The sequence below is a fragment of the Palaemon carinicauda genome, chromosome 14 (assembly GCF_036898095.1).
Source record: "Palaemon carinicauda isolate YSFRI2023 chromosome 14, ASM3689809v2, whole genome shotgun sequence".
Taxonomy (NCBI): domain Eukaryota; kingdom Metazoa; phylum Arthropoda; class Malacostraca; order Decapoda; family Palaemonidae; genus Palaemon; species Palaemon carinicauda.
The window spans coordinates 124,153,756-124,170,808 of record NC_090738.1 but is presented as its reverse complement, the minus strand read 5'-3'; the positions used below and the strand labels follow the sequence as shown (position 1 = coordinate 124,170,808).

The 17,053-nt window shown below is 36.5% G+C and overlaps 2 protein-coding genes and 1 long non-coding RNA gene across 3 annotated transcripts in view; 2 read left to right on the top strand and 1 right to left on the bottom strand.

The window, feature by feature from the left end:
• LOC137653742 (uncharacterized) overlaps nt 1-17,053 on the top strand; it is a 132,825-nt gene that overhangs the window by 98,817 nt on the left and 16,955 nt on the right. The gene's annotated exons all lie outside the window — the stretch shown is intronic.
• Nucleotides 1-17,053, top strand: part of LOC137653740 (E3 ubiquitin-protein ligase TTC3-like) — a 43,759-nt gene that overhangs the window by 21,825 nt on the left and 4,881 nt on the right. The window contains exons 8-12 of the mRNA XM_068387363.1: nt 4,491-4,625; nt 5,006-5,162; nt 7,437-7,562; nt 11,310-11,538; nt 15,026-15,117. Coding sequence (XP_068243464.1) covers nt 4,491-4,625; nt 5,006-5,162; nt 7,437-7,562; nt 11,310-11,538; nt 15,026-15,117 — 739 coding nt within the window. The remainder of the gene's footprint in view (nt 1-4,490; nt 4,626-5,005; nt 5,163-7,436; nt 7,563-11,309; nt 11,539-15,025; nt 15,118-17,053) is intronic.
• The window catches only part of LOC137653743 (uncharacterized), a 57,867-nt gene continuing 45,812 nt past the window's right edge, over nt 4,999-17,053 (bottom strand). The window contains exon 3 of the long non-coding RNA XR_011046539.1: nt 4,999-5,135. This is a non-coding gene — a long non-coding RNA (uncharacterized lncRNA). The remainder of the gene's footprint in view (nt 5,136-17,053) is intronic.

The following is a 17,053-nucleotide window of genomic DNA, read 5'->3' as shown; positions in this document are numbered from 1 at the left end:
AGAGTTATTGACTGCTAGAGAGTTATTGAGTCCTTTGACTGGTTAGACAGTATTACATTGGATCCCTCTCTCTGGTTACGGCTTATTTTTTCCTTTTCTTACACATACACCAAATCTGACCTATTCTTTCCACATTCTCCTCTATCTTCATACATCTAACAACTCTGAGATTACCAAACACATCTATGCTCAAACGGTTAATTACTGCACTGTAGTTGTTCAGTGGGTACTTTCCTCTTGGTAAGGGTAGAAGAGAGACTTTAACTATGGCAAGCAACTCTTCTAGAAGGATACTCTAAAATCAAACCATTGTTCTCTAGAATTGGGTAGTGCCACAGCCTCTGTACATGGTCTTGAGGTTACACTCTGGTACGCTATTCTATCTTGTTTCTCTTCCTCTTGTTATTTTGAAGTTTTTAGTTTATATATGAAAGATTCATTTTAAGGTTGTAATTGTTCTTAAACTTTCCTTTTAGTTTATTGCCTTATTTCCTTTCCTCACTGAGCTATTTTCTGTGTTGGAGCCCTAGGGTTGTAGCTTCGCAAGTACAGTGATACCTCTGGATACGAAAGTTTCTGCTTACGAAAAATTCAGGATACGAAAAGTGATACAAAGATTTTTATGCCCCAGTATACGAAAAGCTTACGAGATCCCAACTCGTCGCCGAGAGTACAGTACCTTTTTTTTCAGGGTATCAACCCTTAATTTAGGTGTACAGGTAACAATACACCTTCACTGATCCAAATGCTTTACATACAGTACCGTAACTTTTATACAGTAGTAAAGAAAATGGACCGTTTTCTTAGGGCTTGGAGGGGATAACTAGACTATAATTACATTATTGAATAATCTCATGGTGATTTCTGGAATGGATTAGGCTGTTTTTAACGGTTGGGTTAATTACTGAATGATAGAAATGGCTGCATTGCATGTTTATTACTACAGTTTAGCGTGTTTATGAAAGAAAAGGTGACTTTTTGTAAGGCTTGGAACGGATTAGGCTATTTACATGTAAAACGTGACTCAGGATACGAAAAAATCAGGATACGAAACCGTATCCTGAACGGATTACTTTCGTATCCTGAGGCATCACTATAATAATAATAAAAGGTAGACTCAAAAAGGTCGCTTAAGAATACCATTGCCTTTTGGCTTCAAGAAACCATTTCGAGATCATATCTTCCTTCAGCTAGAGATTCAGAAGAGCCCGCCTGCCTCTTCCTCAAAAAATCAAAATCAGAGGAATTGATTCTATGCTAGCCTTGAAGAATAACCTTTCAGTGAGTTAGGTGTTAACGTTGATGCAGGTGAGCTACTGTACCAAGTAGGTTTTCTCTATGAGTAAGTATAGAAGTCCCCCCTACCCTCCTTACTTGGCTGAAGGTGGTGTCAAGGTGGACAAATCTATTACAGTACTTTATGTTGACCACACTCTTTGGACAGATCTTTTATGTCAAAGGCTCTTCACCGACAGACTGTAACCTAGCCCTTCACCTGAATTTCTTTTCAGTTGCATGAGAGTTGATAGGAGCCAATACTTATGCACCTACTTAGATCAGAGTGGTTAGCCATCCCAGGCTTTTATTGCAGCTGGCCTGGTTATAGGGATGTCCTTCCCCCAAAAAAGGATAAAGTCTCCTATCAAAGGACAAGGGTTTATACATGTGTAGGAACAAATCATAAATTTTTCAATTATTTTGTATCTTTCCAGACATGAGTTCTTTAAGTTTTACTTCCCACCTCATCTATCCCCCAAGTTCTAGGTGAAGGTCAAAGGGGCTACTCAGTATACTGAAGAGTGAGGTTTGGCGTTTCCACACCAACACCTCATCATAGAGTTTTAAGAGCCGCACTCCAGCTATGCTGAAATCTTACTCCTATTAAAAGACTGGGTTGCATAGTAAGGAAAAACAAATAAGTTTTAAAAATGTTATATTTATATTTAATACTAATTATTTTACAATATATATAAATATAATCACATTATTCTGTTTAAGAAAAACTCTAGGTTATGGCTATATTATTTAAATTGTTACTCAGGTTATATGAATGACCATGGACTCTTCTCCCTTCCCCCGCCTCCCCACAATAGTGTTTGAACCTGAGTTATAGTTCCCGATGGTTGAGGAGGTGGAGGTTAGGAATAAACTAAAACACACACACACACACACACACACACACACACACACACACACACACACACACACACACACACACACACACACACACACACACTCTCTCTCTCTCTCTCTCTCTCTCTCTCTCTCTCTCTCTCTCTCTCTCTCTCTCTCTCTCTCTCACATTTGATTTTAAGATATGAATTAATATTTTTTTCCCAGTGACTAAATATCCTATACCTGGGGGTTCAGGAGATGGGAACCTCAAAGCTGGCTTGATATGTTGGTCTGTTTATTTATATGGCCCTTTCATGACAGTTAGTAAAGGTCTAGCAGCATCCTATATTACGTTAATGGGGAAACTGTTTGAGATCAATGGTTATGACCAACATTTTGTGAAATTAACTGAAAATAAATGCTAAAACGACAGTGAAATTGTCCACGAGGAAGTGTGAAGCACATCCAAATACCCATGTGCAAGTTTTGTGTGACCTGGCTATAATTACTTCGGGAAGGAAGGCAGAGACCAGCTTTCCCAGGGACGCCTGCATCGTTTTTAAAGACCTGTTGCCAATAAGGGGCTGAAGCAGAGGATGTGAAACTGCTTGAATTTTCCTTTTTGCATAAATTGGAGGGACGTTCGCGACATGTGGATGGATAGGAGGCAGTGGGCATCCTGTAGTTTTAAGAAGGCTCTTTACAGTGTTCAAACAGTTTTACCTCCGTTGCCACTCCTGCTTTCCATTTTACATTCCACCCTCTTTTACCTTCAACTTCATAGCAGCGCACAACTTTGGGATTTTCTTCCGGATATAACTTGGCACTGAATGTCCTCCTGGAAGCTCCCTTTGGACCAAAATCCATATATCCAGTAAAAATATTTTTGGAAGAAAAGAAGTCACCCCTCCTGATTGACCTCTTAACCCTTTTCATTTCCACTGTGGAGGAAGTGAATCTAGAAGCTTTAGCAGACTGAAAGCGTATTATTACTCTTCAATCTTTCAATATTCTTTAACTAAAGAGACAAGAGTAGAACCACACTGATTTTTAACTGTTCCAGTCACACACAAGTGATACGTTATGTAGGTGCCAATGAGCAGGGTTATAGCTTGGTGAACATCTACTATTTAGGCTTGGTAAGTGCTACATTATTGTTGACCCCCACTTCAGATGTGGATTTAGGGTTAGTTATCTTCCTCTTTGTAACTTTATATTTTTAGTTATGGTGTCTTTTAAGCATGAATCTCCTTGGCAATAGTTTGCTGCACCTTACATAAGAATAAGAGCCTTCTCTTTTCATTTTCATTGGGATGCACAGTAACATCCCTCTTATTTTAATTCATCAGGGTTGCAGCATTATGTATCCATCATGTCCATCCTGCATAATGAAGGCATAGATTAGTACCTGTATCTCAGATATTCTCTATAATAGATCCTACAAGTCCCAGTAACGTGTTGTCCTGCTTAAACTTTACCACAAAAATAAGACTGCAATTAGTATAAGGAACTAATAGAAAGTCTTACAAAACAAAGAGATCCCGAGGAAGCGACACCAAAAGACCGCATACACACCCATAGTGAGCGTCAACAAAGTGTCTGAGATAAAACCCAATAAGGTTATTGAATGAACGTGTGTTGGTTCCTAGAAATCCCAAACAGACCAATATAATACTCAAATTGGGAGCATGGATCTCCAAAAAGCCTGAAATCTTCAAAGCACAAAAAAAAAACACAGAGCTACGAAAAACACGTCCGAACATTCACAGGTGCTAACAAGGAATGATGGGAGAAGGTTAGGTAGTGGTAGTGGTGGTGGTGGGGGGGTAGTAGCTGTAGTGAACGACACCTCGTAGTAACGGGGGATTTTGAGGAGGGAGAAGTCTAATTGGAAAGGGATCTCTGATAGTGGTATCACTCGCCCCAGTTTTAATACCGACACCCTTTTAGGGGTGAGCGAGCTGGATAAATTCCTAGCATTCCATGCAACTTTTTTCTCTGGTATATTTAGCAGTATTTATACCATTGAAATGGTACTTTAAGGAGCATTTCACGGAGCAACACAGGATGAGCCCAGAAAATGATTTGTGATGGTTACAATAATCACACCTTCCTCCTAATTTCGAATTTTCATGAATAAATTATCCCTAACACAAAAAGTTAGTAACTTTACTATAGTGTGCTTGCGTATGTAACAGCATATACACAGCAACCAATTGATTGCCTGTTGTTATTCAGTTAGTTATTCAAAATACTAATTCATATGGAATTGTAGAATAAAAAATTGGACCTTATATTATTACTAATGTTGGGTTTGTATAATAAAAGTTGGTTTATCTTTAAGAAATTAATGTTGAATATATATAATCTTTCAGGAAAGTTAGTAAACAGTTGAGAGAGGAAGTGAGGAACCTCCAGGAGTCGCTCTCGAGTAGTTCTAGACGTGCCCACGAAGCAGAAGTGAAGTACCTTTGCATTAAGAAGGACCTTGCAGAGTCTCATCTTAACAGGTATATGTAATTCTTTTCCATTTAATTGTTTGTTTTCAACACTAATTACATTCTGTCCATGACCGTTGCTTCTGATTACAGCCATGCCTACAAATTACTGTAGTGGATGACTTTTAAACTGCCAAATTATGAGTAATGTATTTTAATTCATTTTAAGTTGCTTAGAGCTTAGCATTAACATGATTTCAATTCTTTTAACTGAAAAAACTTACAAGTACACATTACTTTGAGATAGCATCTAGAATATTATTTGGGTTTTCCATAAAAGTTAAATTTTATAATTTTTCCTATTTCTTTCATAGGCTGACCTTATAAGAGTTGAATATCTTGACTCATGTGATAAAACTACTTAATAAAACTAATACTTCTCCCCCTCTCAGGACCATTGAGCGACTTACCACTGAAGTTGTTCGCCTGAGGCAGTTACTGCAGCATGCATCAGAAGATTCTATCCCAGATCGTCCTACTCTTTCAAGATCAATAAAAGCTTGGGACGAGAGTATCAAAAGCCTGCAAGAAAGTAAAGCTGTGTTTTTGGTAAGATTATTTTGTATCCTCTGTGATTATTACATTATTTAGGAAAATTACATTCTATTCTTTAACTAATGTAACGGTCAAGTTTGCTAAAGTTCATGACAACTAATTAGTATTTTAATCACTTTGGTGCATTGGATGTATCTATGCTGCCAGTTATTACAAGTTTTTTGTCTTTTATTAGTAATGCATATGAGTATTTGAGAAAAAATATTTGACATATCAATGGAAAGGAAATTTATTCACCTATGCAATGAAAAATATTGGAAAAGTCTTGTATATTTAATAGTTTTTGTGTTTGGATGAGTTAAGGAAAATGTCTCCAATAAGGGCTAAAGATTTTGATGTGTATGGTGCTCAAAGGATTAATAATGTTAATTGTAAACTGATGTACAGTATCTTTAGATGTGTGTGTATCAGAATTTCTCCTTCATTCAACCTTATTAATCCCACTGTATAGCAAGGTAGGCTGCTCAAGTCAACTTTTCCATCTAAATTTATTTCTCTTCCTTGCATCTTCCTCCCCCAGTCACACATCACCCATTTCCCTCTTCACCACATCCATCCATTTTACGTTGATTCCAATACGGAATCACCCTATATTCCTAAACAGGAGCTGAATCAGGCGTATCGTGCTCTGATCACAATTAATGACTCACCAAACCCTGTTGTGTGTATAGGCCCCAGCTCGGCTAATTTGGCCCCATTCAAGGTTCCGACATCCTGTTCTGAAACTATTTTTTTTTTTTTTTAAGATTATGAGCCTATTGGTTACTTGGACGGGTTGAGTGAACCTCCTCGCTTACAAGTTACAAGTGGGTGTTGCGCCATTGATGCGATTTTTCCACAGTCACAAAGTACAAGACCTATTTGATTTATCTTTCTAATCAGACTCGCGACACTTTAGACCTGTTTAATAATCGAGTCTCGGCTCTAGAGAATTTTCTCAAGTCTACCCCCATTAGCACTTTCTCGTCAGAGGAAATTAAATTTTTCTCTGAGACTCTTACAGGTCCTTGTACCTAGTATACCAAGTGACAGGTTGCCTAACCTTCCTTCTACTTTTTTTTGCATCTGAAATCCCTGATATGGAGGTTGCTGCCATGTCTACCATCCAGGCCTGCTCCTGGTTAGGTCACTGGTCAGCAGTGTCCTGCTTTGTTGTGACAGAACCCAAAGAAACCGGATTTTGTCAAGCAGTTCGAAGATCTGCCTAGATCTGGAGCCAAAGCTCTGAAGTGTCTGCTCCACCAGGTAGTTTCCCTTTAGGGCAACAGTGTCATTAAGAAGCATGATCCTGTTTCGGCGAGGTGCACCAAACGGCTGTCCTGCAGAGATGCCATGTTCCTGAGAAACTGCAACGTGGTAGATTTTCCAACCTGTTCCCAGCCTCAGCCACCTCCAAGGAATTCCTCCTTTAAATAGCCCTCCCAACAGAAATGTTTGTTACCTCCAATGGGCTCCAAGCAGCTTAGGAAGCAGGACCACTAGCCCACTTTTCTTCGGAGAGGTCACAGTTCTGAACGAAGGAGTCGCAGCTGTAGAGGCTCCTACTAGTTGGGGGGGGATGCCTACAAAGCCATTGAGACAAATGGCAGTTCTTCATGGCCGATCTTTGGATGGTTAAAGTTTTCCGTTCAGGATATCAAGTCCTGTTCATGGACTGTCCGTTCACGTTAGCTCAGACTCTGACAGTCCGACCATATTATTTGAAAGGCTCTACAAGAGACCTACTTCCAGAGGAATTGTCCAAGATGTTGCTCAAAGGGGCCATAGTAGCAGTCTTAGTTACTCTCCAGGCTCCTTCAGCAACCTCTTCCAAGTACAGAAGCTGAGAAGTTGACAGGGGCCTGGAGACCTGTCATAGACCTCTCCCTCATGAACCTGTTTGTTTTGCAAATAAAGTTTAAGTTCTTCAGGCCATCAGGAAGAACGACTTCCTGCTGACCATAGACCAATATTTGGTAGGATATCTCTTGCTGCAATTGTCTTACACCACAGAACGTGTCCTAAATTCATTAAAATTTCCCCTAAATTTTTACCTTGTCTTCTCTAAAAAATCATCTTGTACTTGGAAGTTCACGTTAAGTCAGCATAATGATTTATCATCATGAATAGTTATAGGTCTTTGTGTTCTTATATTAAATTCAAAGCTGCTGTCAACACTATTCTAGGAGTCTATTGTCAGCTATTGATTCATATACAGTATTTGTAACCTTCTATTAGTCATATTTGGAAATTACCTGAATCTAATTGCATATTTCTTTACTTTCACAGGAGGAAGCAAAGAGACTCCTAAACATGGTAAACCAAGGACGCCCACTAAATGCTCTGCCACTGGGGGATTTAAGCATACCTGCTATACCAGATATCAACATAGCTCCACTTCTTATCATTGTCCCAGTAAGTTTATAGAATTTATCTACTTTTGTTGTCATAATAATGGTAGATTACTTCATCAAGGAAACATAAATTTTCTGTGTTGTTGTGACTTTTACCACCTCTGATTAAATTCACTTTCCTAACCACACTGCATGACTTTGCTCATCTGTAATACCTTACCTTTGCCAATGCATGTGTCATTTTTAAAATCAATGTACTTTTTTATGATAAACTCTACAGAAAGAGAGGATCCATATAGGTACCATTAATGCCTGTGTCATTTTTTAAAATCATTATTCAGAGAATAGTCATGTTTAATGTTTGCTTCGTGTGAATCCCATATTCACGCAAATCTGAAAAACTTATTGTTGTTCAAATGACGTCCCCCTTCCCATTAGGATTGTTATTCAAATGCTGAACGTATTTGTGCTGTGCGACTTTGAAACTTGAACGTATTTGTGCTGCGCGACTTTGAAACCTGATGTTTTATTTAAGAATGGGGCGGTGTGAATAGTTTTAAAACTATTTGCTCCCAACTTCAAGTTCAGTGACCAGGTTTATGATACACAAAGAACACAAAGTGTTAGTAAAGTGGATTTAGATGAATGTCTTGTACATATTATAATAAGCTAAGCTACAACCCTAGTTGGAAAAGCACTATGCTATAAGCTAAAGGGCTCCAACAGGGAAGAATAGTCCTGTGAGGAAAGGAAACAAGGAAATAAATGAACTACAACAGAAGTAATGAACAAGTAGAATAAAATATTTTAGGAATAATAACAGCATTAAAATAATTTTTCATTATAGACTATAAAAACTTGAAAAAACAAGAGGAAGAGAAATAAGATAGAGTAGTGTACTTTCAAGGAAGAGAACTCTACCCCAAGACAGTGAAAGCCCATAGTACAGAGGCTATGGCACTACCAAAGACTAGAGATCAATGGTTTGATTTTGGAATGTCCATCTCCTAGAAGAGCTGGTTACCATAACTTAAGAGTCTTCTACCCTTACTAAGAGGAAAGCAGCCACTGAACACTTAACAGTACAGTAGTGTTACTCCTGAGTGAAGAAGAATTGTTTGGTAATCCGATAGTTATCAGGTGTATGAGGACAGAGGAAAATGTAGAAAAAATACTCCATACTATTCAGTATATGTATAGGAAAAGAAAATATGAGCTGTAACCAGAGAGAGGGATCAAATCTAGTACTGTCTGGCCAGTCAAAGGACCCAATAACTCTCTAGTGGTAGTATCTAAGTGGGTGGGTGGTGCCCTGGTCAACCTAGGGAGGGCAAGTCCCCCAGCTAACCACCAGTATGGGGATGTGTATGATCTCGCATAAGTAATACAGACTATTCAGGTAGTTGTTAACTTACGACCCATGCGACTTATGACTTCGACTTTACGACCATTTTTTCAGGGTGATGATGTCACAAGTTTATCGTAAATAGTACGCTAATAGAACAAATATTTCCTTAGAAATTATTATTTTCTTGTATAAAAATGGACTGATTTATCTTGGTAAATCTGTTTTTTTATTGATAATACTGTATACAGTATCCATTTTCAGTAAAAACTATATTAACAAAAGTTTTAATATCTGTCAACTTCATATCATATGTCTGGTGACGTCATATTACCAACGTAAAGCAAGCGGGCAATACAGTGATTTCCTACCAAAAGACTAATGATTAGCATTAGTATTTCCATTATCGAAACATTAAGTAACAATACAAAGTATTTTAGGGGTCTGTATCAGTTTTTATGAGTAATACATTGCGTAAATTTGACTCTACGCTAGTTTTGTTTAAGCTAAGATAATAGATCAATATTTATCTAAAGTATACTAATAGGGCAAATATTTTCTTAGAAATAATATATTTTCTTTTACATTAAGAAAATTAAATACTTTTGCTTGGTAAGTTATTATTTTCTTTAATTTCTTGCAAGAAAATAAAAGGGTTTTACATATTTTGCAAGTCATTCTTTGTCGAGTTCACGTCACATGTCTTGTGACGTCATATTTCTGGCGGAAGGCAAGCTGGAAAACTGAGTGATTTCCATTCGGAGTGTTACCGAGTAATCTTATGACAGTAATACCATCATCAAAACATCAAGTAACGATATCAAATGTTTTAGTGGTCTGTATCAGGAGTTATGAGAATAGTACTACTTGCTGTAAATTTAAGAAAAGAAGTCTGAAGGCGTCATATTTCTGGCAAGTGGCAAATCAAGTAGTTTCCTTTAGATGCGTTACTTATATTCCCATAATTGAAACATTGAGGAAGTGATACAAGGAATTTTTAATAATATCTAAGGAAATGTGGAGAGAGAGAGAGAGAGAGAGAGAGAGAGAGAGAGAGAGAGAGACAGAGAGTGTTTGTTTGTTTTCATAGGATACTAATAATAAGTGCTAAAAATGAACTGTTTGGAACTATGATATTGTATAACATATTGATGCTGATGTAATATTCATTATGAACATACTTCAAATAAGAACATTACATAAGCAACACTAAGTGCGCATAATCGCAATACGGTGGTGTGACTTTGAGATCAACTGATGTTGTAAAACAAAAGTATTTGTTGATTATTGAAGGCTCCTGATGTTGAAAAATAGAATATAAACATGCTTTAATAACCCATAATTAAACACAATAATTTTTAATGAAATATGAAGGCTTATTTTTTTTAACTAAAATTTAGTTACTGTATGAAGCTTTAAAAATTAACAAGCCGTACGCATGTGCACAAAGAAAGAGGGAGAAAGAGAGAACATCTTTGCATGATAACTAATAATAATGCCTATAAACAAACTATATGAAAACTAAGATATCCTGTAACATACTGGTGCTTATGTAATATTCATCATGAATACAATCCAAATGAATTAAGAAATATAAACATTACGCCATTCATTTGTGTGCATTATCTCAATACTGTAGTGGGACCTTCAGATCAGCAGCACAGCTGATCACAACCAAAGTTAAACAAAAAAGTTGCTAATTGTTGATTGTTAAAATTTTTTCAAAATTGAAAATAGAATACAATGGAGCATATGATATCCTATGGAACATAAAAATTAAATACTGTAATGATATACAGCAAGAAAATATTGATAAAATATGACTTAGATTATTGACGAATCATGAAGCAGCGTAATAAATCTACGGATTTTTGAGGCGTATCTTAGTCCCTATCTTGGTCGTAAGTCCTCACCTACCCGTACTGTATACCCAGTCTTGCCACAACATTGGCAGACACAACCTTGGATATTTTCCATCACACTTTATTTTCTATTATAATTTTATTGTTTATTGAAAATTATTTTATTGTTGAAAATTATTAAAATAATAAGTTGTTACATTTATTTGTTTAGGCAAAATTTGACACATTCCAAGCCTCTCCCCAGATTTTTGGATCATGGCTCCCCAGAAAAACTTATCATAAAAGTAATTCGCAAAAACCAGGACGACTGTACTGTATAGAGGATTTATTAATTTTTCTTATGTATTTTTCAGTTTCTTGCTCTCTTTATTCTGTTAGTTAGATTACGAAGCATCAACATAAGTATGTTAACATATGACATTATTGCACAATGTAAAAATTTACCCCTGACCAAGTCATGACCCCAACAGCAATTATGTCTCGGCCTGGATCTCCAGGGGGTTAAATGGTTTTGTATTAAAAGAAATTAAATCTAATACAGTATACTGTTAGGCTAAAGTGATTAATAATTTATGATGATAGAAAATTTTAATTATTCCAGAATGCCAAAAAGCAAATGGTTCAACCGTGTGCTTTTGACTATGCCAGTAGTCCTCCAGCACATCTCACATCCTCTCCTCTAGAACAACAAATGGGGCCTCTAACATTACCTTGTCCACCTGGGTTTGAGGCTCAAAAGCCTTTAGGATTGCCTAAGACTCCTCCAGCATTTAGTGGTGGAGCTATTCCGAAAGGTGGCATTGTTTCCAGTCCCAAATCGGTTGTGACAGGTAAGCTGCAAAATTGGCTGATACAGTAATATTACTCTAATGATGAAGTTAACCTGCAATTGTCATTAGCAGTCATTTTTTGTCTGTCTTTATCCTAATATTTTTGCTGTTTAGAATAAAAGGGGTTATAATTTCTGTAGAGATTGGAAATTGCAATGCCAACTCAATGCTTTGCACTCGTGTTTACACAACCTCTTGTTAAAATTATTTTTTATGTTTGTTAAGATGGAGTTAGTTTTATAATACAGTATTCAGTATACTTGCAGTTTTCACAAGTACAGTAGGGTCCCGAATTAAGCGTGTTCGAATTACACGATTCCCCTTTTCCACGATCGCCATTTTTCAAAATTAAATTTTCTGTATCCACGAGGCTGTTCAAAGTTCGCGAGTCAAGCACTACAAAATGTATCAAATCTATAGTCTTTTTAAGTATATTGGTAGCCCTAAATACGGTGATTTATAATAAATGTTACAAAACAATATTAACATTACATTTCATTAACATAATTTCATAATGAATAGCCTATTTAAGGATAAAATTCCACAACAATGAAATCAACTGTTAACTGTGCGAGTCCAGCTGACAAAATGTAAACAGAAATGTGGTTACGTTCTCGGCAATCTTTATCTTTCTCCAACCTTACGATAATTGTAATGGTAGTGTTAATGATGGTATATTAAAGCATTATTTTTGTTTAGTACAGTATATTTAAAAGCCTTATTTTTCCCTCTGGGCGTTCAAGGTCTTCACGAGTAGACTGGGTTCGTTTATCGGCAGTGAATAGCCTAAACTTCGGTAACGAGTCGTCAATATTTTGTCATATTTTAAACAGTAGGCTATACATTTGATTTGCAAACATTGGTTTTGTAGAGTAGACGGTAAAATAAAATCTAGAGAGAGAGAGAGAGAGAGAGAGAGAGAGAGAGAGAGAGAGAGAGAGAGAGAGAGATTTGATGGCAGAAATCTATCTCTCTCTCTCTCTCTCTCTCTCTCTCTCTCTCTCTCTCTCTCTCTCTCTCTCTCTCTAGATTTTATTTTACCGTCTACTCTACAAAACCAATGTTTGCAAATCAAATGTATAATGTTTAAAATATGACAAAATATTGACGACTCGTTACCGAAGTTTAGGCTATTCACTGCCGATAAACGATAACAAACCCTTTAATGCAAACTAACTGTATCCTTTGATATTCCTCTATATTTATCACGAATTCCTTCTATACCTCCTCAGACACTCTTATTTCAAATATCTAAATTATTCTTATCACAACTAACACGATCTAGTCATTTCATTCCATTATATCTATTATTCCTCTGAATCTTATTCCCTTTCCTTATTCTGTTTATTCGATGGGATTCGTTTTTCCCTTTACCGTCTTTCAGAATCTATTTTTAGCCACTGGCAACCAAATCCCCCCTTCCCCCGTCTCCTACCGTCTCCCCTGCGAGTCCACCCAGCCTATCTCATCACTCCCCTGTTCTAGGTCTGTAACCTTCTGCGTCATAATATCTCTCTCTCTCTCTCTCTCTCTCTCTCTCTCTCTCTCTCGTTATACAATACTTACAAATAGATGAAGAAACCAAAATCGGTTTTCTTGAAGTGTCAATTAAATACAAAACGAAAAAATTATACCGTGTATACATCCATTTCAATCATAGCTTAAAATACGGTAACCGATTTCGTCAGCAAACCACTATTTTTTAGGAAACACCATTCTATTCCAGAAAATTTTTACTCTTTAAATGTCAATTGCGCTATAATAAAACATGTACTTATGTTGTTAAATTTCGGGTGTGTTTTAAAAATCGAGTATTGCTAACTTATTTTTGTTTTACTTTTGGCTGTGATCACATCAGCTGATGTCTAGCTTCCGCGCGAATACAATAACAAAGAATTGTTTACACCATTTCTTAACTTATTCAAACCATCTATACAGTTAATATTACATAAACACCAATGTGTTATAACCTATCATATTTATTGTTTAGTACTTTAAAACCATCTCTCTCTCTCTCTCTCTCTCTCTCTCTCTCTCTCTCTCTCTCTCTCTCTCTCTCTCTCTCTCTCTCTCTCTCTCTCTCTCATCGAACGTTATAGCGGTAACCTAATTGTTCGGTGACTTTAAAAATAGGCCTAGTACTTTCTTCTTTACCTTTTTTGCATATGGATCCATAATTGAGGTGGGTACAAGTTGACTTATAACTGAAGTTAGGAAAAGTATTTTGGATATGGAAAGGACAATTATCTTTCGTAACAGTTTAGAATTATCGTAAGTTATCACTCTGTCATTAGCGGCAGTTTGCTATTGTGGATTAAACGCATAAGGAAAAAAAAATTTCCAGCTTTGCTACGAATTTAGGAATTTATATGGATACGGTAAGTAAAATATTTGTAATAACATAATGTTTACTAAATGTTTGTAATATCATTAGTTATGACTTAGATCATGTGTGTTTAATGCATTCGTTTGTTTATTATGATCGAAGATGGAGCGTAAACAAATGGAAGGTTTCCGTTTCAGGCGGCATCATAAAGAAAAACATTTCATAAATGGCATTCATTTCATTTATTTGAAAGTTCTAATAAAAAATAATTAGAACATTGGTAATAACAAATTCAACATATAATCTATACTTGGTAAAATTGCTGTCAATTCAAAAACACAGATGTATAAATGCGTCTGTTTCTTCGTTGTGATCAGAGTTAAACGTAAACAAAACATTGGTTGTCGTTTTCTATTGTGCTTTTTAGCGTGTTTAGGAAACGCATGATATAAAATCGCCTTTATTTTGATAATTCTGGATTTTCAATCATACAAGAAGCTAGTCTATAGAGTGATGGTTTTGCTATTCACCAGTTGTATTATACAATAGATATGACAAACATTAAAATTTGTCTGTATTTTGGGTTGTGTTGTAACGGGAAATATATGGTGTTTACACCTATCCTGGTTATAATTTTAACCATTTTTCAAGTTATTAGAACTTTAAAGTATATTAAATGTTTTATTTATTTACAAAAACAATTTGATATTATAAAGAAATACAGTATAGTACAAAGAAAGTATTGGAAATGGGTAGTAAACACATTTGAATAGGCAAATTGCTGGTTGCCATGGCCACAATGGAATTATTTGTTAGTTGTGTGTTTCGAAATTCGCGATTTTCCATTTACACGAGGTCATTAATCGACCAAATTCTCGCATAATTCGGGACCCTACTGTACAGTATTAGAGTGCCACACAAGAAAAGGTTAACATTATTATACAGAAGGATATATATATATATATATACACACACACACATATATATATATATATATATATATATATATATATATATATATATATATATATATATATATATATATATATATATATTGCAGTACCAGTTTTTCTCTTGCTCTCTTAGAAGGCATGATTTTTTAATATTTTAGTAATAAGTGATTTTTTCCCTGGTCATATTTTCTTTCTCTATTCTTACCAGCAACATATGCAGGAGCCACCCAAAAATATCCAGACTCACACAAGTTATTGACTGGAAAACTACCAAGGGAAAGCACTGAAATGGATATAAAGGTAAATACGATGCTACATAGCTTTTCCCCTATATGGTATATAGAATTTTTTTTTAACAATGCTACAGTCCAAGAGTATTCTTCATGGGTAATGTTAATTTTTTTAAGAAATTTTGGATAAGTGTGGTTATATTTGCATTTTTTGGAGATGGGGTTGCATTTTTAAAAATTAATCCAAGAACAGCCTTTTAAGAAGGAAGTACAGTATTTCATAAACATGGAAAAAAGGTGTCTTGTATTGATTAAAAGCGGTTGCAATTAGAAATATATTTTCTTGAGATGATGGAAGTCTTTTGTCTTAAAGGTAATATTAGTATTTGCTAAGCTACATCCCTAGTTGGAAAAGCAGGATGCTATAAGCCCAAGGGCTCCAAGAGAGAAAATAGTCCAGTGAGGGAAGGAAATAAGGAAACATAGAAAATTGTGCCCGAGTGCTCCCTCAAACAAGAGAACTCTGTGAAGAAGCATTTTTCAGTTATTTCAATGTTGTCAGGTGTATGAGGAAAGAGGAGAATGGTTAAATAATAGGCTGGGCTATTTGGTGTCTATGTAGACAAAGGAAAAATGAGCCATAGCCAGAGAGGAATCCAGTGTATTACTATCTGGCCAGTAAAAGGACCCAACAACTAGCTGTAGTATCTCAACAAATGGCTTGTGCCTTGGCCAACCTACTACCTTGCAAATATATTAGGCCAAAAAATTATAACTGCACATAACATAACAGTAATGCTCATTACTAATTATTCTAACTATTAGGAAGCACATTTAATTACAACAATCATTACGACAGATTCTGCATAGCCCAATATCAGGTTTTACTTTTTAGGCTAGAATTTTTACCTTATGAATTTTACACCCCATCTTATATTTGTATAATTTCATGAAAAGTACCATAACAGTATTTTGTAACCATTATAAACTAATGTTTTTCCTTTGGTCACTGGAAAGTCAAATGCATCCTATGTTTCGGTATAGTTCTCACTTTTAGATAACTCCAAGACCTGCATCACTCTTCCAGCCTTAATCAAAAGTACAAATCACAACTGTGTTCAGGAAAAGTATTAATGTATGTTAAACCATAAGAATATTGCAATTTACAGTTAATCCTTCTGGTTCTCGTGAAACAAGTCACCAAGAGTTTTACTCTTATGACAGAGAGTCTTCGGACTCTCGTCGCGAGGAGTGTTCACGCGCTCGCACGACCAACTTGGCGCTCGTGACCATCAAGAGTTTTACTCTTATGGCAGAGTCTTCTGACTCTCGTCACGCAAAGTGTTCGCGCGCAAGCGAAATTAGCGTTACGTGAGCAAAATTAGCGCTAGGCGCGCGACCATCGTCATCAAGATTTTTACTCTTATGACAGACAGTCTTCCAACTCTTGTCACGCAAAGTGTTCACACGCGCGCGACCCTCGTCATCAAGAGTTTTACTCTTATGACAGAGAGTCTTCCAACTCCCGTCAATGGTCTCCTACTTCGTCGTTACCTCCAGACAATCCGACTTCTTTCGCTCTTCCCCTTTCGATAAGAAAAATGCGAGGGGTAAGATAAAAGGTTTGTCTGCTACTCGCGTCTCCACTTCACCTGTAATAACACACGAGTAATTAGTGCAGCCTGAGTATTCTTCGGAAGAGCTACCGCCGAAGGACTTAGAGTCCTCCAATTTAAGGGCTCTAAAAACTATGTGTAATATCTCAGGCTTCGGCGATTTGCATCTGTCTCCTCGACCTCTTAACGCTCTAGCCTTAGACAGGCTATGTCGTCCTCCACCGAACTTCCCTGGTCTGTTCACACTGCAGATCGTCTGAGGAAGGTCTCGCAGGCGGTCTCGGGAGGAACATATTCCCTGAAGTCTCAGGGATCCCTTAAACTTTTTCAATTCCCGTTTATTAGGCAAAAGTGCTTTTACAAGGTCAGAGACGCCAACCCTTCTCCTCT